The sequence below is a fragment of the Bombina bombina genome, chromosome 5 (assembly GCF_027579735.1).
Source record: "Bombina bombina isolate aBomBom1 chromosome 5, aBomBom1.pri, whole genome shotgun sequence".
NCBI lineage: Eukaryota > Metazoa > Chordata > Amphibia > Anura > Bombinatoridae > Bombina > Bombina bombina.
In genome coordinates, this window is record NC_069503.1 from 8,113,083 (window position 1) to 8,140,933 (window position 27,851).

Consider the following 27,851-nt stretch of genomic DNA (forward strand, 5'->3'; position numbering starts at 1 on the left):
CCCTCTGTACTCTCCTTATGTGCATAATCTGTATTGTCACTTATCGACCTTCCCTCTGTACTCTCCTTATGTGTGTAATCTGTATAGTTACTTACAGACCTTCCCTCTGTACTCTCCTTATGTGTGTAATCTGTATAGTTACTTATAGACCTTCCCTCTGTACTATCCTTATGTGTGTAATCTGTATAGTTACTTATAGGCCTTCCCTCTGTACTATCCTTATGTGTGTAATCTGTATAGTTATTTATAGACCTTTCCTCTGTACTATCCTTATATGTGTAATCTGTATAGTTACTTATAGACCTTCCCTCTGTACTCTCCTTATGTGTGTAATCTGTATAGTGATTTATAGACCTTCCCTCTGTACTCACCTTATGTGTGTAAATTGTATAGTTACTTACAGACCTTCCCTCTGTACTCACCTTATGTGTGTAATCTGTATAGTTACTTATAGACCTTCCCTCTGTACTCTCTTTATGTGTGTAATCTGTATAGTTACTTATAGACCTTCCCTCTGTACTCTCCTTATGTGTGTAATCTGTATAGTTATTTGCAGACCTTTCCTCTGTACTCTCCGTATGTGTGTAATCTGTATAGTTACTTATAGACCTTCCCTCTGTACTCTCCGTATGTGAGTAATCTGTATAGTTACTTATAGACCTTCCCTCTGTACTCTCCTTGTGTGTGTAATCTGTATAGTGATTTCCAGACCTTCCCTCTGTGTTCTCCTTGTGTGTGTAATCTGTATAGTGATTTACAGACCTTCCCTCTGTACTCTCCTTCTGTGTGTAATCTGTAAAGTGACTTACAGACCTTCCCTTTGTACTCTCCTTCTGTGTGTAATCTGTATAGTGATTTACAGACCTTTCCTCTGTACTCTCCTTATGTGTGTAATCTGTATAGTGACTTCCAGACCTTCCCTCTGTGTTCTCCTTATGTGTGTAATCTGTATAGTGATTTACAGACCTTTCCTCTGTACTCTCCTTATGTGCGTAATCTGTATAGTGATTTACATACCTTCCCTCTGTACTCTGTTTATGTGAGTAATCTCTATAGTGACTTCACAAAACACAAATGAAGTAAAAAAAAATAAGCTCTTTAGCGAAATCCATAACCCAACAAACGCAGATGCCCACGATACCCAACATGCTCCTCTTCAAATCCGTTATATATGCATATATTACTATGGTTTTGGAGCACAACAGGTTAAAGGGATATGGAACCTAAAAATGTTCTTTTGTGATTCAGACAGAACATACAATTTTAAAAAAGTTTCTGATTTACTTCTAATATGAAATTTGCTTTGTTCTCTTGGTATTCTGTGTTGTAGAAACACCTAGGTAGGCTTCTAGAGCACTAAATGGCAGGAAATAGTGCATACATTTTGTGTTTCATTTCCCTTTAATTGCACACGTCACCTTTTAAAGCCTCTAAACACTTTTAAAAGGAACCAATCAATAGACATCCAATGATGTAATTTGATAAAATGTGATATTGCCTTTTTGTTTGTCAAAAGATAATTTGGTGATTACAGAGTCATTTAGTGATTGAGATTACGGTAAAAACACACTTATGTTCAGGAATCATCACTAGCATAAAATAGCTGAATGCGATCAGCCTGTAATCTGATAAAATGTGATATTGCCTTTTGTTTGTCTTCAGAAGATAATTTGGTGATTACAGAGTCAGTTATTGATTGAGATTATGGCATAAAATAGTTGATTGTGATCAGCCCTGTAGGCTGTTAACCTTTAGCTGCCTGTTCTTTTCATTCAAAGCGCTTTTTACACATTTCTATGATTGGGCATTGTCTTTTATTCCAGGAACAGGTGGCTCTTTACTGAAACAAAAATGATGTGAATATTTCCTCCTGTAAGTCCAGTAAACACATTGTATACTTTCTGTTCATTCTGGCAACAATATATAAAAGTTTTGATCAAAAGTAACCTGCAATTCTATATATGCAATTTACTAATGAATATAGGACAGGGGTCATTGCAGAGAGTTTTGCAGTCAGGACAGGGAGCCCTTACAATGCTATTACACAATCTATTGCAGCCTTGTGTTCTGTCTCTGGTTCTCATATAACTTGCCTTCCATTCTTTCTCTGTCTTAAGGTGTCTCTTCCGGTGACTCTTTGAGTCCAGCCTCTAACATAGGGGGTACATCCAGCCCAAAACTTGAGCCACCACCTTCTCCCCATACAAATCGCAAGAAACATCGCAGAAAAAAGACTAATGCTCCTCCACGTTTTGAGGGTGTAACCAGCACAACTGAAGGTACTAAAGAAGAGTTGGATTTGGTTGGACCTATATTCCCTGATAAGGGAGGCTCTGATGGGATAGGTAGGCTAGGTAGGGTCTATTCTCTGGACAAGAAATGTTGTGGTGGCATCTATACTGTAGGCAAGCATAGTTCTATTGGTATTTATTCCCTGGAAAAGGACGTTGGTAGTGGCAAATATACTCTGGGAGCGTGTTATAGTGCAATCTAAAACCAAGTCACAGGATCTCTGGGGGATGAGGTTGTGTAGATACTCATAGGATCTATACTCTAATTTATGAAGTTTCTAGTTATATCTATGCTCTGGGCTAGGAATGTTCTAGGGGAATCTGTACTTTGGACTAGGAAGGTGCTAGTGGAATCTGTACTCTGGGCTAGGAAGGTTCTAGTGGAATCTGTACTCTGAGCTAGGAAGGTTCTAGTGGAATCTGTACTCTGAGCTAGGAAGGTTCTAGTGGAATCTGTACTCTTGGCTAGGAAGGTTCTAGTGGAATCTGTACTCTTGGCTAGGAAGGTTCTAGTGGAATCTGTACTCTGGGCTAGGAAGGTTCTAGTGGAATCTGTACTCTGGGCTAGGAAGGTTCTAGTGGAATCTGTACTCTGGGCTAGGAAGGTTCTAGTGGAATCTGTACTCTGGGCTAGGAAGGTTCTAGTGGAATCTGTACTCTGGGCTAGGAAGGTTCTAGTGGAATCTGTACTCTGGGCTAGGAAGGTTCTAGTGGAATCTGTTCTCTGGGCTAGGAAGGTTCTTCTACTGTGGGTGAGGAATATTCTAGTGATATCTGTACTGCAGGCCAGGAATATTCTAGTGTCATCTACTGTGAGAGAGGAATATTCTAGTGATATCTGTACTGCAGGCGAGGAATATTCTAGTGTCATCTACTGCGGACAAGGAATATTCTAGGGATATCTGTACTGTGGGTGAGGAATATTCTAGTGATATCTGTACTGTTGGCCAGGAATATTCTAGTGATATCTGTACTGCGGGCCAGGAATATTCTAGTGATATCTGTAATGCAGGCAATGAATATTCTAGTGTCATCTACTGCGGGCGAGGAATATTCCAGTGATATCTGTACTGTGGGCGAGGAATATTCTAGTGTCATCTACTGTGGGCGAGGAATATTTTTTTTTACGTTATGTGTTAGAGATGTGTTTGAGCTGGTCAGTGCTCTGGGAAACAATGTTTTTTTGATGGGACTATTTTGGATGCTGGAGACTTTAGAGAGATCTGTAAACAAGGGAGGGTTGGATTTAGTGGGATATATTTGTTTGTGTAACCCTGTCACACTGCACCCTGTTTAAAATGATTTTTCCCTGCAGAGCTTGAAGAGTCCTATGGCTTTGTCATCGTGTCTCTTAGTGGACAAACCTGGCACTTTGAGGCTGCCCTGTACGAAGACAGAGAGCTTTGGGTTCAAGCTATTGAGAGTCAGATCCTCGCCAGTCTGCAAGGCTGTGAGAGCACCAAAAATAAGGTATGTTACACACAAGCAGGCATGACACCTGCCGTGCAAAGCACTAAGCTGTTATAAGGGGGTATTAGCGACTGTAACTACGGAGCCTAAGGTATAAGCTTCTATACCAATGGGGCCTTGGGTATAAGCTTCTATACCAACAGAGCCTGTGGTATAAGCTTCTGTAACTACAGAGCCTGGGGTATAAGCTTCTATACCAACGGGGCCTGGGGTATAAGCTTCTGTACCAACAAAGCCTGGGGTATAAGCTTCTATACCAATGGGGCCTTGGGTATAAGCTTCTATACCAACAGAGCCTGTGGTATAAGCTTCTGTAACTACGGAGCCTGGGGTATAAGCTTCTATACCAACGGGGCCTGGGGTATAAGCTTCTGTACCAACAGAGCCTGGGGTATAAGCTTCTATACCAACAGAGCCTGGGGTATAAGCTTCTGTAACTACAGAGCCTGGGGTATAAGCTTCTATACCAACAGGGCCTGGGGTATAAGCTTCTGTACCAACAGAGCCTGGGGTATAAGCTTCTGTACCAACGGGGCCTGGGGTATAAGCTTCTGTACCAACGGGGCCTGGGGTATAAGCTTCTGTACCAACGGGGCCTGGGGTATAAGCTTCTGTACCAACAGGGCCTGGGGTATAAGCTTCTGTACCAACAGGGCCTGGGGTATAAGCTTCTGTACCAACAGAGCCTGGGGTATAAGCTTCTGTACCAACAGAGCCTGGGGTATAAGCTTCTGTACTAACAGAGCCTGGGGTATAAGCTTCTGTACCAATGGGGCCTGGGGTATAAGCTTCTGTACCAATGGGGCCTGGGGTATAAGCTTCTATACCAACAGAGCCTGGGGTATAAGCTTCTGTACCAACAGGGCCTGGGGTATAAGCTTCTGTACTAACAGGGCCTGGGGTATAAGCTTCTGTACCAACGGGTCCTGGGGTATAAGCTTCTGTACCAACGGGCCCTGGGGTATAAGCTTCTGTACCAACGGGGCCTGGGGTATAAGCTTCTGTACCAACAGGGCCTGGGGTATAAGCTTCTGTACCAACAGGGCCTGGGGTATAAGCTTCTGTACCAACAGAGCCTGGGGTATAAGCTTCTATACCAACAGAGCCTGGGGTATAAGCTTCTGTACTAACAGAGCCTGGGGTATAAGCTTCTATACCAACAGAGCCTGGGGTATAAACTTCTGTACCAACAGGGCCTGGGGTATAAGCTTCTATACCAACAGAGCCTGAGGTATAAGCTTCTGTACCGACGGGGCCTGGGGTATAAGTTTCTGTACCAACCGTTCCTGGGGTATAAGCTTCTGTACCAACGGGGCCTGGGGTATAAGTTTCTGTACCAACCGTTCCTGGGGTATAAGCTTCTGTACCAACAGGGCCTGGGGTATAAGCTTCTGTACCAACGGGGCCTGGGGTATAAGCTTCTGTACTAACAGGGCCTGGGGTATAAGCTTCTGTACCAACGGGGCCTGGGGTATAAGCTTCTGTACTAACAGAGCCTGGGGTATAAGCTTCTGTACCAACAGAGCCTGGGGTATAAGCTTCTGTACCAACGGGCCTGGGGTATAAGCTTCTGTACCAACAGGGCCTGGGGTATAAGCTTCTGTACCAACAGGGCCTGGGGTATAAGCTTCTGTACCAACGGGGCCTGGGGTATAAGCTTCTGTACCAACAGAGCCTGGGGTATAAGCTTCTGTACCAACAGAGCCTGAGGTATAAGTTTCTGTACCAAGGGGGCCTGGGGTATAAGCTTCTGTACTAACAGAGCCTGGGGTATAAGCTTCTGTACTAACAGAGCCTGGGGTATAAGCTTCTGTACTAACAGAGCCTGGGGTATAAGCTTCTGTACTAACAGGGCCTGGGGTATAAGCTTCTGTACTAACAGGGCCTGGGGTATAAGCTTCTGTATCAACGGGCCCTGGGGTATAAGCTTCTGTACCAACGGGGCCTGGGGTATAAGCTTCTGTACCAACAGGGCCTGTGGTATAAGCTTCTGTACCAACGGGCCTGGGGTATAAGCTTCTGTACCAACGGGGCCTGGGGTATAAGTTTCTGTACCAACAGGGCCTGGGGTATAAGCTTCTGTACCAACGGGGCCTGGGGTATAAGCTTCTGTACCAACGGGGCCTGGGGTATAAGTTTCTGTACCAACAGGTCCTGGGGTATAAGCTTCTGTACCAACGGGGCCTGGGGTATAAGCTTCTGTACCAACAGAGCCTAGGGTATAAGCTTCTGTACCAACGGGGCCTGGGGTATAAGCTTCTGTACCAACGGGGCCTGGGGTATAAGCTTCTGTACCAACGGGGCCTGGGGTATAAGCTTCTGTACCAACAGAGCCTGGGGTATAAGCTTCTGTACCAACGGGGCCTGGGGTATAAGCTTCTGTACCAACAGAGCCTGAGGTATAAGTTTCTGTACCAAGGGGGCCTGGGGTATAAGCTTCTGTACTAACAGAGCCTGGGGTATAAGCTTCTGTACTAACAGAGCCTGGGGTATAAGCTTCTGTACTAACAGGGCCTGGGGTATAAGCTTCTGTACTAACAGGGCCTGGGGTATAAGCTTCTGTACCAACGGGCCCTGGGGTATAAGCTTCTGTACCAACGGGGCCTGGGGTATAAGCTTCTGTACCAACAGGGCCTGTGGTATAAGCTTCTGTACCAACGGGGCCTGGGGTATAAGCTTCTGTACCAACGGGGCCTGTAGTATAAGTTTCTGTACCAACAGGGCCTGGGGTATAAGCTTCTGTACCAATGGGGCCTGGGGTATAAGCTTCTGTACCAATGGGGCCTGGGGTATAAGCTTCTGTACCAACAGAGCCTGGGGTATAAGCTTCTGTACCAACAGGGCCTGGGGTATAAGCTTCTGTACCAACAGGGCCTGGGGTATATGCTTCTGTACCAACAGGGCCTGGGGTATATGCTTCTATACCAACGGGCCCTGGGGTATAAGCTTCTGTACCAACGGGGCCTGGGGTATAAGCTTCTGTACTAACAGGGCCTGGGGTATAAGCTTCTGTACCAACGGGCCCTGGGGTATAAGCTTCTGTACCAACGGGGCCTGGGGTATAAGCTTCTGTACCAACGGGGCCTGTGGTATAAGCTTCTGTACCAACGGGGCCTGGGGTATAAGCTTCTGTACCAACGGGGCCTGGGGTATAAGCTTCTATACCAACGGGGCCTGGGGTATAAGCTTCTGTACCAACGGGGCCTGGGGTATAAGTTTCTGTACCAACAGAGCCTGGGGTATAAGCTTCTGTACCAACAGGGCCTGGGGTATAAGCTTCTGTACCAATAGAGCCTGGGGTATAAGCTTCTGTACCAACAGGGCCTGGGGTATAAGCTTCTATACCAACGGGGCCTGGGGTATAAGCTTCTGTACCAACGGGGCCTGGGGTATAAGCTTCTATACCAACGGGGCCTGGGGTATAAGCTTCTGTACCAACAGGGCCTGGGGTATAAGCTTCTGTACCAACAGGGCCTGTGGTATAAGCTTCTGTACCAACAGGGCCTGTGGTATAAGCTTCTGTACCAATGGGGCCTGGGGTATAAGCTTCTGTACCAACGGGGCCTGGGATATAAGCTTCTGTACCAACGGGGCCTGGGGTATAAGCTTCTGTACCAACAGGGCCTGGGGTATAAGTTTCTGTACCAACCGGAAAAAACAAGCAGATAAAAAGTGACAGTTTATCAGCACTCTTGCAAGGGTCAATTCATTAATAGTTGGAATGGCATGGAGGGTCACCTGGACTAGGTGTAAATAAAACATAACTTTTATTCTATAATGTTAATATGTACAAGTTAATGTATGTTGTGTAACTAAAACTTGGATTAAAAATGTATCATGGGTACAAATATCCACAAAAACACGTAATTAGTCTGTGATCCAAAGTCCCACACAGTCTCAGTGCAAACTTAGAATAGCTCGAAACTGCAGTACATTAATCTATAAAGGGGATTGACCCCATCAACGAGTTTAACTAAATTAAAGCAGTGCAGAGCAAGGAGTAGGCACCGATCTGTGTGGGTACAAATCAGCCAAATAATCAGCTCAAAAAACAAAATTATAACGGCTATGAAAGTGGATATGGCCCCCTAAGTACACCTGATGCGCATTTCGCCGTATCCCTGCTTCCTCAAAGGCTAACCCGATCCGGGTTCAACTCCTAGCCTTTAAATGATTCTTAAACTAATCAAAGTGGAGTATGAGTATACGCCCACTAACTTAACCTATCAGATTGATTTACTTCCCATTGGTTAGAAACCATCATGTGTGATGGAACGTCATCCTGTCATATTAGGTAAAATAAACAAATGATCAGCTGTAATTGCAACCTCCACGATAACGGTATATAGTTAGTAATATGTGAGCATTTCTTTATCAAACCCAGGATCATGTGAGGGAGACGAATAGTGTTATATAATTTCCCTAAAAAAGGGGATCTGGATTGAATGTCTGATTCTCCTACGTGAAATATTGTAACAAAGAGGTGTAAGAAAATATACAGGGGAAACAGACAGATACTGAGAGGCATATATCTATCTAGGATCTCATTATATAATGCTACTGAATGCGCTGCAGTGATTGCCTTCATGCAGACCGAGATGATGTGCAACGTACAGTGTAGCAAGTAATACATCAATATTATTCCTTCATATAGGATTCTCAAAGTCAGAATTACACTATCACCTATAGTAGTATTCAAATTGAAACCATCATGTAAGGACCTATGAAGTATCAATATAGTGTATAAGCAAAGGAAGTCATGGATACTTGTCTTTCACGTATGGTCAGAACAAAGTAGTTACTAATAACAATATCACAATTTGAGAAACGTATGAGAAGACCTGTAAAGTACAACTGTGTAATCCATAAAAAGAGAGAGAGAGATTTTAGATTTTGTATTAGAACATGTCTGTTCAAATGTAATCACAGATATTAATGTGATATATAACCTACAATTAGGATGTTGATTAAATAAATTAATTTAAAGTGACGATATAAAGTTAATAAGTACACATGGATTAAAGTTTGAGATCATCATACAGACTATACAGCTGATCATTCAGCTAATCTGTGAAATTCATATTTTAGGGTATCTTTAAAATGAAAAATAAATAGGATCATAATTAATGAATTGTTCAGATTGGTATAAGGGGCATTATGAAATAATAGAGCCCTTTACGATTATTTTATCATAACTCATAAGATAAAAGTATGAGGTCATCATATAGCTGATAATTCTACAAATCGGTAAAGTTCATATTTTAGGGTATCTTTGAAATGGAAAATAGATAGGATCATGATTAATGAATTATTCAGATTGGTATAAGGAGCATTATAAAATAATAGAACCCTTTACGGTTCTATTTATCATTATTCATATATGTGAGATAATAACATGACACAGATATCCCATAACCACACAATATTTAGATTAGTATACCAAGGATGAAACATATAGGACCAACTATACACCACCAAGTATGTTTTTATGTATAGTGTCTCATGCCCTGACACACAATTAATACTTATATAGTGTTGTTTAGAATAGATATGTTCAAAATTAAAGATTTGTACAGATTGGTATAAGGGGCATTATGAAATAAAAAAGCCCTTTACGGTTCTATTAATCATCACTCATATAGGTGAGATAATAATATGACATAGTTATCTCATTGCCAAGCAATATGTGGATTAGAACTGTATGCAAAGGATGAATATAGGACCATCTATATAACCAAGTATGTTTTTAAGTATCATATCTCATGTCCTAACATATCATTAATACCCATATAGTGTTTTTGAAGTGTGTCACAGCTATAATTTTGTCAGAATTTTATAGGAATGAGCCAAAGCCATCTTGTTCATTTATTCCATTTGGTACAAGTGTATTTAGCCAAAAATCCATCGGCATTCAGCTTGAAGTAGCATAGACTCTATATCGCCGCCTCTAATACCTGGTTTGATAACTTGTAATAAACATATTTTCAGTTGTGGTTTCGTACCATGTTGACATAGATAGTGTCGTGCCACAGGAGTCAGCTTTTTATCATTCTTTTTGTCCGATTCACAGTTTTTGATACTATTAACATGTTCTCCCACTCTCACCCGGAGTTCACATGTCGTAATACCAATGTATCTTTTTCCACAATTACATAATAAACAGTACACTACATTTTTGGTTTTGCAGTTTGCAAAGCCATACATGTATTTCAGTCCGGTTGTGCTATTAAACTCCCTTTCATTGTTGATATATTTGCAAAAACTGCATCCTCCACAGGGGTAAGTACCACATATATTCTTATTACTTGGTCTTTTTCTCAAAAAATGACTTTGGATCAATTGGTTTCCAATAGTCGGTGCTCTTCTCCAGCTGGTTTTGATTTTGTCACCTATGTATTTAGACAGTACAGTATCTGATTTTAGAACATCCACATGTCTATTGAGTATTTTATCAATGATATTGTGCTCCGCATTGAACGTAGTGACGAATCTCACTGATTCTTCCATCCCTCTGGGTTTAATTTTAGGTGTTAAAAGTGTGTCACGAGGTGTTCTCTTTGCTCTTTAAAATGCTGTACGTAATATCTTACGAGTATAACCTCTTTCTTTTAATAGTTTCTTAAGCTCCTTCGCTCTCTTATAGAAAATAGTATCATCTGTACAGTTCCTTCTGAGCCTTAAAAATTCCCCAATAGGGATACCTTTCTTTGTTTGTTGAGTATGACAGCTGTCAAATTGTAGCGGTGTTCTTCCTGTATAAATCAGTTTTTAGTTTGTAATCTTCATCCTTGTAAATTATTACATCAAGGAATTCAACCTGTTCAGTACTTGTGTTGTAGGTTAATTTCAGATTTAAATCATTTGTGTTCAGAATTTTGATGAATTCCTTGAATTCATTAAGACTTCCTGTCCAGATAATGAACAGGTCGTCTATGTACCGACTCCATAGACTAATATGTCTGGTGTACTGTTGTAAATTCTCATCAAACACAATTTCCCGCTCCCACGGGAATGTTTGCTTACGTAGGTGCACAGGAGGAGCCCATTGCAGTGCCCTGGATTTGTAAATAAAATTTATCATTGAACACGAAATAATTGTGTCTCAACACAAATTTCAATAATGATAAAATAAAGTCATTATGTTCCCTATTCTCAGTAGACTTCATTTCTAGAAAGTATTTAATCGCTTCACAGCCTTTGTTATGGTTAATTGATGTGTATAGCGATTCTACATCACATGTGATGAGTATTGTGACAGACCCTGTGGTCAGAACTAAAAGAATTGACCTTGTGTAGCTTTGAGAAGCTGTTTTCTAAAAGACAGGTTTGCTGGCCTTAGCTATTGTGTACTGTCATTAAAGTTAGTGATAAACATTCCATTGTTCAATCACATCTAGAGAGCAGACGCCTCAGTGATAAGAAAATCCAAGTGTGTGTCTTGTGTTTAAGTTGTTATCAGCTTGAGCAAGGTATTCTATTGTATCATGTCAAAGGGCGTGTTCCCTCCATCTAATGTACAACATTCTTTTCAACCCCCCATCTGGGGGGGGTCAGACCTGCATAAATACTAGGCATAGCCTTTTAATAAATATCATTCTGTTTTAAACCTGAAAACTGGCTGGGTTGTGAGTTGCTGATTCCCTATGCAGGACATTGTTCATCTGGTATTAACCCTTGGTACCCTGTTGGTACCGTAACAATTGGTGGCAAGCGACGTAATGAACCTTATCGCCCAGAAGAGCAACTACACAAGCCAGTAACCTCAGGAAGAGGGGGATTATTACAATACTGACTAAGATGGAAAGAGTACCAGGGACAGAAGGAACCAATGGGCCCAGCATAGCAGACAGAACTCCTGAAGAAGCAAGCTTTGATCGGGCGGTTAAAATAAGACTGGCACATTATGGCCCCAACCCATCTGCGGAAATTATCAACCGGGTCATAGCAGCTGTGGAGGCCAACCTACTTCGCCAAAGCGGCGCTGCAGCAGCCCAAGTCACAGCAACCCGAGTGGAAAAGGGAAAAGTAAATTTTGCAGCTTTTAAAAACTTCCTGGAAACAGAAGGAGAAATTGATGGGTACCTTGCGGATTTTGAGAGGCAATGTGCACTACACAAGGTACCCGCAGAGGACTGGGTCACGATATTATCCGGAAAATTATCCGGCCGGGCCAGTGAGGCTTTTCGGGCCATTCCAGATGAGGAAGTCGGGGGATTATAATACTGTAAAAGAGGCTCTGCTCTCCAGGTATGCGGTTACACCGGAGGCATACCAGAGGCGGTTCAGAGACACTGTTAAATTAGCTGGAGATTCCTACCTTGAGTGGGCATGTAAGGTGCACCGCACAGCAGCTCACTGGATAGCGGGGTGCCAAGGCGTATCTGGGGAAGAGGTGCTTCAGCTATTCCTGTTGGAACATTGCTTCGACAAGTTACCCGCAGGAGTTCGAGAGTGGGTTCGGGACCGTAAACCCTCCACCCTGCATGAAGCGGCTCGCTTGGCAGATGAGTATACGGATGCCCGCAAACTGGACACTGCTACCACTAAGCCCCCTGCTAGAGTGGAGTACAGACCCCCAGTCACCCCAGCAGCTACCAGTTACCAAACCCCGGCGCACCGCTATACCACATGGCCTCCGGCCACGAACTACCCTCAGAGAGCCCCGTTCAATTCGCAGGGCTACTCACAACTTATTCGGTGCTTTGGATGTAAGCAAGTAGGGCACAAAAGACCAGAGTGTCCCCTAAACGCAGCGAACCAAGCACAGTCCCGGAGAAGACCCGCCGGCGGAATCCCACGTAATCCTCAGCCTGCGGCCCGCTACGTAGAGGCGCAAGAATGCTGGGGCAGCCTACATGAAGCAGACCCCGTGCAAGCTGCCCACCGGAATAACCGGCAACTGGTTAAAGTGAATGGGAAGGAGGTCAGTGGTCTACGGGATACTGGTGCTACCATGACCTTGCTTCGAAAGAACTTGGTGTCTGAGAAACAGCACACTGGAGACACTGTGGCTGTGAGGGTAGCAGGGGGCACTGTGTTCCGCCTCACCTGTTGCCCAGGGTACATTTGGATTGGGGAGTGGGCGCTAGACCTGTGAATGTGGGGGTCAAGAAGGACTTACCTGCTGATGTTCTCCTTGGAAATAACTTGGCCCCCCTTGTTTCTGCCTATGCTCCCATGGGTCCCGCTGATGTTAACCCTGTGACTACCCGTGCTCAGATCCGTGCAGCAGAGACTGACCCCCCTGCTGCTAAGCCCCAGGACGCTGAGCTCAGTAAATCTTTTATTTATAACAAACTATTTGAGTAAAAACTTTTTTACTTAAAGACTGTATCAATATGGAACAATTTGATACAATCTAACTTAAGTAGTTGAAAAGCACAATATACTACCTACTTTACTATATTGAACCCACCGTGATCAGGCTATTCAAAAATTCTTAGCATCTGAGTGTGTTTTTAAAGTAATTTTCCAGTATTTTATATATTATTTTTGATTTAATAAAAGTTATGTTTTAACGTAGAGAACGTATGCTCCCTCAATCATCAGCAACTCTGATTTGCCTCATGTTACTTATTGATGCACCCTATATTAACCCTTTGAGTGCTTAACATGTAGTCTGTCTGGTTAGAGTCTCTCTCTACTATAAATTTCATCAGTAAATCTCTATCCGCTATTGATACGTGGAAGTCCCGTTACAATGCGCTGATGAAGGAGAAGAGGAGTGCAGAGGAAAAAGCACGTTTAGAACGTGAATCTCTGCTAGACAAGCTGCACCGACAGACTGCAGAAAACACCAGCTTGAGAGTGGGACATGAAACATTAAAGACAAACTTAGCGACACTTGAGGAGAAGCTGACGCTGGCTCATAGTGAGGTGCAGCAACTCAAGGGCACCCTATGTCAGTATGAAGGGATTGTGGATACCTATAAAGAGCAGGTACAGAAAACTCGTAAAGAAGCTGATGGGATTTTGAAGGACTGTTTAGCCCTAGTCTGGGCACTGAGGAAGTTGAACCCTTGTTTGTATGGACAGGAATTCTCTCTCATAACGGGAATACAGATGGATTGTCCTGGCAAACTGACATGCCTACCACCTCCTAGTCCGGTCATCCCCAGGTTGACCCGCCAAAGGGTCAAGCCGGGTCTGCCGGAGTGTTCCGCAAGGGGGGAGCTATGTGACAGACCCTGTGGTCAGAACTAAAAGAATTGACCTTGTGTAGCTTTGAGAAGCTGTTTTCTAAAAGACAGGTTTGCTGGCCTTAGCTATTGTGTACTGTCATTAAAGTTAGTGATAAACATTCCATTGTTCAATCACATCTAGAGAGCAGACGCCTCAGTGATAAGAAAATCCAAGTGTGTGTCTTGTGTTTAAGTTGTTATCAGCTTGAGCAAGGTATTCTATTGTATCATGTCAAAGGGCGTGTTCCCTCCATCTAATGTACAACATTCTTTTCAACCCCCCATCTGGGGGGGTCAGACCTGCATAAATACTAGGCATAGCCTTTTAATAAATATCATTCTGTTTTAAACCTGAAAAGTGGCTGGGTTGTGAGTTGCTGATTCCCTATGCAGGACATTGTTCATCTGGTATTAACCCTTGGTACCCTGTTGGTACCGTAACAAGTATCGTCTCTCTTTCTAGAGTAATGTCATTGATTTTATTGAGAATATCCATGGTATCTCTAGTATATGATGGCAGGGACAATACAATGTCACGTAGATAAAGATCCATTTATAATGCTCCTTATACCAATCTGAACAATTCATTAATCATGATCCTATCTATTTTCCATTTCAAAGATACCCTAAAATATGAACTTTACCGATTTGTAGAATTATCAGCTATATGATGACCTCATACTTTTATCTTATGAGTTATGATAAAATAATCGTAAAGGGCTCTATTATTTCATAATGCCCCTTATACCAATCTGAACAATTCATTAATTATGATCCTATTTATTTTTCATTTTAAAGATACCCTAAAATATGAATTTCACCGATTAGCTGAATGATCAGCTGTATAGTCTGTATGATGATCTCAAACTTTAATCCATGTGTACTTATTAACTTTATATCGTCACTTTAAATTAATTTATTTAATCAACATCCTAATTGTAGGTTATATATCACATTAATATCTGTGATTAAATTTGAACAAGACATGTTTCTAATACAAGTTGATTGTAGACAGTGCACAAAATCTAAAATCTCTCTCTCTTTTTTTATGGATTACACAGTTGTACTTTACAGGTCTTCTCATACGTTTCTCAAATTGTGATATTGTTATTAGTAACTACTTTGTTCTGACCATACGTGAAAGACAAGTATCCATGACTTCCTTTGCTTATACACTATATTGATACTTCATAGGTCCTTACATGATGGTTTCAATTTGAATACTACTATAGGTGATAGTGTAATTCTGACTTTGAGAATCCTATATGAAGGAATAATATTGATGTATTACTTGCTACACTGTACGTAGCACATCATCTCGGTCTGCATGAAGGCAATCACTGCAGCGCATTCAGTAGCATTATATAATGAGATCCTAGATAGATATATGCCTCTCAGTATCTGTCTGTTTCCCCTGTATATTTTCTTACACCTCTTTGTTACAATATTTCACGTAGGAGAATCAGACATTCAAATCCAGATCCCCTTTTTTAGGGAAATTATATAACACTATTCGTTCTCCCTCACATGATCCTGGGTTTGATAAAGAAATGCTCACATATTACTAACTATATACCGTTATCGTGGAGGTTGCAATTACAGCTGATCATTTGTTTATTTTACCTAATATGACAGGATGACGTTCCATCACACATGATGGTTTCTAACCAATGGGAAGTAAATCAATCTGATAGGTTAAGTTAGTGGGCGTATACTCATACTTTACTTTGATTAGTTTAAGAATCATTTAAAGGCTAGGAGTTGAACCCGGATCGGGTTAGCCTTTGAGGAAGCAGGGATACGGCGAAATGCGCATCAGGTGTACTTAGGGGGCCATATCCACTTTCATAGCCGTTATAATTTTGTTTTTTGAGCTGATTATTTGGCTGATTTGTACCCACACAGATCGGTGCCTACTCCTTGCTCTGCACTGCTTTAATTTAGTTAAACTCGTTGATGGGGTCAATCCCCTTTATAGATTAATGTACTGCAGTTTCGAGCTATTCTAAGTTTGCACTGAGACTGTGTGGGACTTTGGATCACAGACTAATTACGTGTTTTTGTGGATATTTGTCCCCTTGATACATTTTTAATCCAAGTTTTAGTTACACAACATACATTAACTTGTACATATTAACATTATAGAATAAAAGTTACGTTTTATTTACACCTAGTCCAGGTGACCCTCCATACCATTCCTACTATTAATGAATTGACACTTGCAAGAGTGCTGATAAACTGTCACTTTTGCTCTCCTCGTTTTTTCTTGAATTATCAGACAGGCAGCTCCCCCCTAATATCTTTTATGATCAGTTAATTCACGCAATCCTTAGATCTGGTGTTCAGGTCATTTTGATAGCTGGTATATGTATACTGTTTATAATACTAGGGGCTTGTCATAATTGGGAATTTTCCCACTCTCTCTATTTATTCTGTACCAACCGGGCCTGGGGTATAAGTTTCTGTACCAACGGTGCTGGGGTATAAGCTCTATACCAACGGGAACTGGGGTATAAGCTTCTGTACCATATCATGATTAAGGGCATTGGAGCCCGAAACGTCATGTTCTGTTGTTTCCTGGTACGAATAAAGTAAGTGAATATTACCTTGGTGGGTGCTGCTGTGTTTGTTGATTGTTCATCGTTTTGGAGTTAAGAGCAAATGGCTCCTTCAGCTTGCACACCGTTAGCCACTGGTGCTGGTGAGTCAGTTTGATTTGGAGATAGTTAGCCCAATACTCATAGAACTATTGCATCTTGTTTTTAATTTAAATATCCAGAAGATTTTGCCAATAGTTTCTGTCTCCTCCCCTAGGTGGGGGCATTACCCTCTCTATACATGTCCATCTAAAAGTATCTGCATTCTTGTCATGTATATATGTAAAATGTTGTACTAGCAGGGTACTGGCTGATCCTATCCTGATGCTAGAGAGGTGCTCCCTAATCCTGGACCTAACCTCACGTGTAGTGAGTCCTACATATTGTTTGTCACACTCTAGGCAAGTTATCAAATAGATAAGGATTCCTTCTGGGATATTAGCCATGTAGACCAATTTGATGCAGTGTGCGGCGTATGGTCTAAGCACTGATAGGCTGACCTCCCACCCCTTCAACCTCTGCAGCAATGCTGGCAGCACTCATACGTCTATTTCCAAAAGACAATCCTCTGGATATGACACTGAGCACGTGCACTGAACTTCTTTGGTCGACCATGGCGAGGCCTGTTCTGAGTAGAACCTGTCCTGTGAAACCGCTATATGGTCTTGCCCACCATGCTGCAGCTCGGTTTCAGGGTCTTGGCAATCTTCCTATAGCCTAGGCCATCTTTATGTAGAGCAACAATTCTTTTTTCCGATCCTCAGAGAGTTCTTTGCCATGAGGTGCCATGTTGAACTTCCAGTAACCAGTATGAGAGAGTGTGAGAGCGATAACACCACATTTAACACACCTGTGTGTATATAACTCTCATCCTATACCTGTGTGTATATAACTCTCATCCTATACCTGTGTGTATATAACTCTCATCCTATACCTGTGTGTATATAACTCTCATCCTATACCTGTGTGTATATAACGCTCATCCTATACCTGTGTGTATATAACTCTCATCCTATAGTTATATACACACAGGTATAGGATGAGAGTTATATACACACAGGTATAGGATGAGAGTTATATACACACAGGTATAGGATAGGTTATATACACACAGTAGGATGAGCGTTATATACACACAGGTATAGGATGAGAGTTATATACACACAGGTATAGGATGAGCGTTATATACACACAGGTATAGGATGAGAGTTATATACACACAGGTATAGGATGAGAGTTATATACACACAGGTATAGGATAAGAGTTATATACACACAGGTATAGGATAAGAGTTATATACACACAGGTATAGGATGAGTTATATACACACAGGTATAGGATGAGTTATATACACACAGGTAAAGGATGAGAGTTATATACACACAGGTATAGGATGAGAGTTATATACACACAGGTATAGGATGAGTTATATACACACAGGTATAGGATGAGTTATATACACACAGGTATAGGATGAGTTATATACACACAGGTATAGGATGAGTTATATACACACAGGTATAGGATAGGTTATATACACACAGTAGGATGAGCGTTATATACACACAGGTATAGGGTGAGTTATATACACACAGGTATAGGATAGGTTATATACACACAGGTATAGGATGAGTTATATACACACAGGTATAGGATAAGGTTATATACACACAGCTAGGATGAGCGTTATATAACACACAGGTATAGGATGAGAGTTATATACACACAGGTATAGATGAGTTATATACACACAGGTATAAGGGATGAGAGTTATATACACACAGGTATAGGATAGGTTATATACACACAGTAGGATGAGCGTATATACACCAGGTTAGGATGAGTTATATACACACAGGTATAGGATAAGAGTTATATACACACAGGTATAGGATGAGTTAATATACACACAGGTATAGGATGAGAGTTATAATACAACACAGGTATAGGAATGAGAGTTATATACACACAGGTATAGGATGAGTTATATACACACAGGTATAGGATGAGAGTTATATACACACAGGTATAGGATGAGAGTTATATACACACAGGTATAGGATGAGTTATATACACACAGGTATAGGATGAAGAGTTATATACACACAGGTATAGGATGAGAGTTATATCACACACAGGTATAGGATGAGAGTTATATACACACAGGTATAGGATAAGAGTTATATAAACACACAGGTATAGGATTGAGAGTTATATACACCACAGGTATAGGATGAGAGTGTATATACACACAGGTATAGGATGAGAGTTATATACACACAGGTATAGGACTGAGAGTTAATACACACAGTCTAGGATAAGAGTTATATACACACAGGTATAGGATGAGAGTTATATACACACAGGCTATAGGATGAGAGTTATATACACACAGGTATAGGATGAGGAGTTATATACCACACAGGTACTAGGATGAGAGTCTATATACACACAGGTATAGGATGAGAGTTTTATACACACAGGTATAGGATGAGAGTTATATACACACAGGTATAGGATAAGAGTTATATACACACAGGTATAGGATGAGAGTTATATACACACAGGTATAGGATAAGAGTTATATACACACAGGTATAGGATGAGAGTTACTATACACCACAGGTATAGGATGAGTTATATACACACAGGTATAGGATGAGTTATATACACACAGGTATAGGATGAGAGTTATATACACACAGGTACTAGGATGACGAGTTATATACACACAGGTATAGGATTGAGAGTTATATACACACAGGTCATAGGATGAGTTATATACACACAGGTAAAGGATCAGTTATATACACACAGGTATAGGATGAGAGTTATATACACACAGGTATAGGATGAGAGTTATATACACACAGGTATAGGATGAGAGTTATATACACACAGGTATAGGATAAGAGTTATATACACACAGGTATAGGATAAGAGTTATATACACACAGGTATAGGATGAGAGTTATATACACACAGGTATAGGATAAGAGTTATATACACACAGGTATAGGATGAGTTATATACACACAGGTATAGGATGAGTTATATACACACAGGTAAAGGATGAGAGTTATATACACACAGGTATAGGATGAGAGTTATATACACACAGGTATAGGATGAGTTATATACACACAGGTATAGGATGAGTTATATACACACAGGTATAGGATGAGTTATATACACACAGGTATAGGATGAGTTATATACACACAGGTATAGGATAGGTTATATACACACAGTAGGATGAGCGTTATATACACACAGGTATAGGGTGAGTTATATACACACAGGTATAGGATAGGTTATATACACACAGGTATAGGATGAGTTATATACACACAGGTATAGGATAGGTTATATACACACAGTAGGATGAGCGTTATATACACACAGGTATAGGATGAGAGTTATATACACACAGGTATAGGATGAGTTATATACACACAGGTATAGGATGAGAGTTATATACACACAGGTATAGGATAGGTTATATACACACAGTAGGATGAGCGTTATATACACACAGGTATAGGATGAGTTATATACACACAGGTATAGGATAAGAGTTATATACACACAGGTATAGGATGAGTTATATACACACAGGTATAGGATGAGAGTTATATACACACAGGTATAGGATGAGAGTTATATACACACAGGTATAGGATGAGTTATATACACACAGGTATAGGATGAGAGTTATATACACACAGGTATAGGATGAGAGTTATATACACACAGGTATAGGATGAGAGTTATATACACAACGTATAGGATGAGAGTTATATACACACAGGTATAGGATGAGAGTTATATACACACAGGTATAGGATGAGAGTTATATACACACAGGTATAGGATAAGAGTTATATACACACAGGTATAGGATGAGAGTTATATACACACAGGTATAGGATGAGAGTTATATACCACACAGGTATAGGATGAGAGTTATATACACACAGGTATAGGATGAGAGTTATATACACACAGGTATAGGATAAGAGTTATATACACACAGGTATAGGATGAGAGTTATATACACACAGGTATAGGATAAGAGTTATATACACACAGGTATAGGATGAGAGTTATATACACACAGGTATAGGATGAGAGTTATATACACACAGGTATAGGATGAGAGTTATATACACACAGGTATAGGAAGAGAGTTATATACACACAGGTATAGGAATGAGAGTTATATACACACAGGTATAGGATCAGAGTTATATACACACAGGTATAGGATGAGAGTTATATACACACAGGTATAGGATACGAGTTATATACACACAGGTATAGGATGAGAGTTATATACACACAGGTATAGGATAAGAGTGTATATCCACACAGGTATAGGATGAGAGTTATATACAACAGGTAGTAGGATGAGTTATATACAACACAGGTATAGGATGGTTATATACACCACACGGTATAGGATGTGAGTTATATACACCACAGGTATAGTGATGAAGTTATATACACACAGGTATAGATGATGAGATATATAACACAGTATAGGATGAGTTATATACACAAACAGGCTAAAGGATCAGTTATATACACACAGGTATAGGATGAAGAGTTAATACACAACAGGTATAGGATGAGAGTTATATACAACACAGGTATAGGATGAGAGTTATATACACACCTGGTATATGATAAGAGTTATATACACACAGGTATAGGATAAGAGTTATATAAACAACAGGTATAGGATGAGAGTTATATACACACAGGTATAGGATAAGAGGTTAACCTACACACAGGTATAGATAAGGTTATATACACACAGGTATAGGGATGAGAGTTATATACACACAGGTATAGGATGAGAGTTATATACACACAGGTTTAGGATAAGAGTTATATACACCACAGGTATAGATGAGAGTTATATACACACAGGTATAGGATAAGAGTATATACACACAGGTTATAGGATGAAGTTATATACACACGAGGTATTAGGATGAGAGTTATATACACACAGGTATAGGATGAGTTATATACACACAGGTATAGAATGAGAGTTATTTACACACAGGGTATAGGATAAGAGTTATATACACACAGGTATAGGATAGAGTTATATACACACAGGTATAGGATGAGAGTATATACACACAGGTATAGGATGAGAGTTATATACACACAGGTATAGGATAAGAGTTATATACACACAGGTATAGGATGAGAGTTTATATACACACAGGTATAGGATAAGAGTTATATACACACAGGTATAGGAAAGAGAGTTATATACACACAGGTATAGGATGAGAGTTATATACACACAGGTTATAGGATGAGAGTTATATACACACAGGGTATAGGATGAGAGTTATATACACCACAGGTATAGGATAAGAGTTATATACACACAGGTATAGGATAAGAGTTATATACACACAGGTATAGGATGAGAGTTATATACACACAGGTATAGGATAGGTTATATACACACAGTAGGATGAGCGTTATATAAACACAGGTATAGGATAAGTTATATACACACAGGTATAGGATAAGTTATATACACACAGGTATAGGATGAGAGTTATATACACACAGGTATAGGATAAGAGTTATATACACACAGGTATAGGATAAGAGTTATATACACACAGGTATAGGATGAGAGTTATATACACACAGGTATAGGATAAGAGTTATATACACACAGGTATAGGATGAGTTATATACACACAGGTATAGGATGAGAGTTATATACACACAGGTATAGGATGAGAGTTATATACACACAGGTATAGCATGAGTTATATACACACAGGTATAGGATGAGTTATATACACACAGGTATAGGATGAGTTATATACACACAGGTATAGGATGAGCGTTATATACACACAGGTATAGGATGAGAGTTATATACACACAGGTATAGGATGAGGCGTTATATACACAAGGTATAGGATGAGGAGTATATACACACAGGTTTAGGATGAGAGTTATATACACTCAGGTATAGGATGAGGAGTTATATACACACAGGTATAGGATGAGAGTATATACACACAGGTATAGGATGAGAGTTATATACACACAGGTATAGGATGAGAGTTATATACACACAGGTATAGGATGAGAGTTATATACACACAGGTATAGGATGAGAGTTATATACACACAGGTATAGGATGAGCGTAATATACACACAGGTATAGGATGAGAGTTATTATACACACAGGAATAGGATGAGAGTTATATAACACACAGGTATAGGATGAGAGTTTATATACACACAGGTATAGGATGAGAGTTATATACACACCAGGTATAGGATGAGAGTTATATACACACAGGTATAGGATGAGAGTTATATACACACAGGTATAGGATGAGTTATATACACACAGGTATAGGATGAGCGTTATATACACACAGGTATAGGATGAGAGTTACTATACACACAGGTATAGGATGTGTTATATCACAAAACAGGTATAGGATGAGAGTTATATACACACAGGTATAGGATGAGCGTTATATACACACAGGTATAGGATGAGAGTTATATACACACAGGTATAGGATGAGAGTTATATACACACAGGTATAGGATGAGAGTTATATACACACAGGTATAGGATGAGAGTTATATACACACAGGTATAGGATGAGAGTTATATACACACAGGTATAGGATAAGAGTTATATACACACAGGTATAGGATGAGAGTTATATACACACAGGTATAGGATGAGAGTTATATACAACAGGTATAGGATGAGAGTTATATACACACAGGTATAGGATGAGAGTTATATACAACAGGTATAGGATGAGAGTTATATACACACAGGTATAGGATGAGAGTTATATACACACAGGTATAGGATGAGAGTTATATACACACAGGTATAGGATGAGTTATATACACACAGGTATAGGATAAGAGTTATATACACACAGGTATAGGATGAGAGTTATATACACACAGGTATAGGATGAGCGTTATATACACACAGGTAGAGGATGAGAGTTATATACACACAGGTATAGGATAAGAGTTATATACACACAGGTATAGGATGAGAGTTATATACACACAGGTATAGGATGAGAGTTATATACACACAGGTATAGGATAAGAGTTATATACACACAGGTATAGGATAAGAGTTATATACACACAGGTATAGGATGAGAGTTATATACACACAGGTATAGGATGAGTTATATACACACAGGTATAGGATGAGTTATATACACACAGGTATAGGATGAGAGTTATATACACACAGGTATAGGATGAGAGTTATATACACACAGGTATAGGATGAGAGTTATATACACACAGGTATAGGATGAGTTATATACACACAGGTAAAGGATCAGTTATATACACACAGGTATAGGATGAGAGTTATATACACACAGGTATAGGATGAGAGTTATATACACACAGGTATAGGATGAGAGTTATATACACACAGGTATAGGATAAGAGTTATATACACACAGGTATAGGATAAGAGTTATATACACACAGGTATAGGATGAGAGTTATATACACACAGGTATAGGATAAGAGTTATATACACACAGGTATAGGATGAGTTATATACACACAGGTATAGGATGAGTTATATACACACAGGTAAAGGATGAGAGTTATATACACACAGGTATAGGATGAGAGTTATATACACACAGGTATAGGATGAGTTATATACACACAGGTATAGGATGAGTTATATACACACAGGTATAGGATGAGTTATATACACACAGGTATAGGATGAGTTATATACACACAGGTATAGGATAGGTTATATACACACAGTAGATGACGTGTAAATATACACACAGGTATAGGGTGAGTTATATACACACAGGTATAGGATAGGTTTATATACACACAGGTATAGGATGAGTTATATACACACAGGTATAGGATAGGTTATATACACACAGTTAGGATGAGCGTTATATACAACACAGGTATAGGATGAGAGTTATATACACACAGGTATAGGATGAGTTATATACACACAGGTATAGGATGAGAGTTATATACACACAGGTATAGGATATGTTATATACACACAGTAGGATGAGCGTTATATACAACACAGGTATAGGATGAGTTATATACACACAGGTATAGGATAAGAGTTATATACACACAGGTATAGGATGAGTTATATACACACAGGTATAGGATGAGAGTTATATACACACAGGTATAGGATGAGAGTTATATACACACAGGTATAGGATGAGTTATATACACACAGGTATAGGATGAGAGATATATACACACAGGTATAGGATGAGTTATATACACACAGGTATAGAATGAGAGTTATTTACACACAGGTATAGGATAAGAGTTATATACACACAGGTATAGGATAAGAGTTATATACACACAGGTATAGGATGAGAGTTATATACACACAGGTTTAGGATGAGAGTTATATACACACAGGTATAGGATAAGAGTTATATACACACAGGTATAGGATGAGAGTTATATACACACAGGTATAGGATAAGAGTTATATACACACAGGTATAGGATGAGAGTTATATAAACACAGGTATAGGTTGAGAGTTAATATACACACAGGTATAGGATGAGAGTTATATACACACAGGTATAGGATGAGAGTTACTATTACACACAGGTATAGGATAAGAGTTATATACACACAGGTATAGGATAAGAGTTATATACACACAGGTATAGGATGAGAGTTATATACACACAGGTATATGGATATGTTATATACAACACAGTAGGATGAGCGTTATATAAACACAGGTATAGGATAAGTTATATACACACAGGTATAGGATAAGTTATATACACACAGGTATAGGATGAGAGTTATATACACACAGGTATAGGATAAGAGTTATATACACACAGGTATAGGATAAGAGTTATATACACACAGGTATAGGATGAGAGTTATATACACACAGGTATAGGATAAGAGTTATATACACACAGGTATAGGATGAGTTATATACACACAGGTATAGGATGAGAGTTATATACACACAGGTATAGGATGAGAGTTATATACACACAGGTATAGCATGAGTTATATACACACAGGTATAGGATGAGTTATATACACACAGGTATAGGATGAGTTATATACACACAGGTATAGGATAGGTTATATACACACAGGTATAGGATGAGCGTTATATACACACAGGTATAGGATGAGAGTTATATACACACAGGTATAGGATGAGAGTTATATACACACAGGTATAGGATGAGAGTTATATAACACAGGTATAGGATGAAGAGTTATATACACACAGGTATAGGATGAGCGTTATATACACACAGGTATAGGATGAGAGTTATATACACACAGTTATAGGATGAGAGTTATATACACACAGGTATAGGATGAGAGTTATATACACTCAGGTATAGGATGAGAGTTATATACACACAGGTATAGGATGAGAGTTATATACACACAGGTATAGGATGAGAGTTATATACACACAGGTATAGGATGAGAGTTATATACACACAGGTATAGATGAGAGTTATATACAACACAGGTATAGGATGAGAGTTATATACACACAGGTATAGGATGAGAGTTATATACCACACAGGTATAGGATGAGAGTTATATACACACAGGTATAGGATGAGAAGTTATATACACACAGGTATATGATGAGTTATATAGACACAGGTATAGGATGAGAGTTATATACACACAGGTATAGGATGAGAGTTTATACACACAGGTATAGGATGAGTTATATACACACAGGTATAGGATGAGAGTTATATACACACAGGTATAGGATGAGCGTTATATACACACAGGTATAGGATGAGAGTTATATACACACAGGTATAGGATGAGAGTTATATACACACAGGTATAGGATGAGAGTTATATACACACAGGTATAGGATGAGAGTTATATACACACAGGTATAGGATGAGAGTTATATACACACAGGTATAGGATAAGAGTTATATACACACAGGTATAGGATGAGAGTTATATACACACAGGTATAGGATGAGAGTTATATACACACAGGTATAGGATGAGAGTTATATACACACAGGTATAGGATGAGAGTTATATACACACAGGTATAGGATGAGAGTTATATACACACAGGTATAGGATGAGAGTTATATACACACAGGTATAGGATGAGAGTTATATACACACAGGTATAGGATGGAGTTATATACACACAGGTATAGGATGAGAGTTATATACACACAGGTATAGGATGAGAGTTATATACACACAGGTATAGGATGAGCGTTATATACACACAGGTACAGGATGAGAGTTATATACACACAGGTATAGGATAAGAGTTATATACACACAGGTATAGGATGAGAGTTATATACACACAGGTATAGGATGAGAGTTATATACACACAGGTATAGGATAAGAGTTATATACACACAGGTATAGGATAAGAGTTATATACACACAGGTATAGGATGAGAGTTATATACACACAGGTATAGGATGAGTTATATACACACAGGTATAGGATGAGTTATATACACACAGGTATAGGATGAGAGTTATATACACACAGGTATAGGATGAGAGTTATATACACACAGGTATAGGATGAGAGTTATAAACACCACAGGTATAGGATGAGTTATATACACACAGGTAAAGGATCAGTTATATACACACAGGTATAGGATGAGAGTTATATACACACAGGTATAGGATGAGAGTTATATACACACAGGTATAGGATGAGAGTTATATACACACAGGTATAGGATAAGAGTTATATACACACAGGTATAGGATAAGAGTTATATACACACAGGTATAGGATGAGAGTTATATACACACAGGTATAGGATAAGAGTTATATACACACAGGTATAGGATGAGTTATAGGATGAGTTATATACACACAGGTATAGGATGAGTTATATACACACAGGTAAAGGATGAGAGTTATATACACACAGGTATAGGATGAGAGTTATATACACACAGGTATAGGATGAGTTATATACACACAGGTATAGGATGAGTTATATACACACAGGTATAGGATGAGTTATATACACACAGGTATAGGATGAGTTATATACACACAGGTATAGGATAGGTTATATACACACAGGTAGGATGAGCGTTATATACACACAGGTTGGGGTGAGTTATATACACACAGGTATAGGATAGGTTATATACACACAGGTATAGGATGAGTTATATACACACAGGTATAGGATAGGTTATATACACACAGTAGGATG

The 27,851-nt window shown here is 39.6% G+C and overlaps 1 protein-coding gene across 1 annotated transcript in view; it reads left to right on the forward strand.

The window, feature by feature from the left end:
• The window catches only part of AGAP3 (ArfGAP with GTPase domain, ankyrin repeat and PH domain 3), a 1,006,220-nt gene that overhangs the window by 845,008 nt on the left and 133,361 nt on the right, over positions 1-27,851 (forward strand). The window contains exons 12-13 of the mRNA XM_053713235.1: positions 2,118-2,279; positions 3,607-3,761. Coding sequence (XP_053569210.1) covers positions 2,118-2,279; positions 3,607-3,761 — 317 coding nt within the window. The remainder of the gene's footprint in view (positions 1-2,117; positions 2,280-3,606; positions 3,762-27,851) is intronic.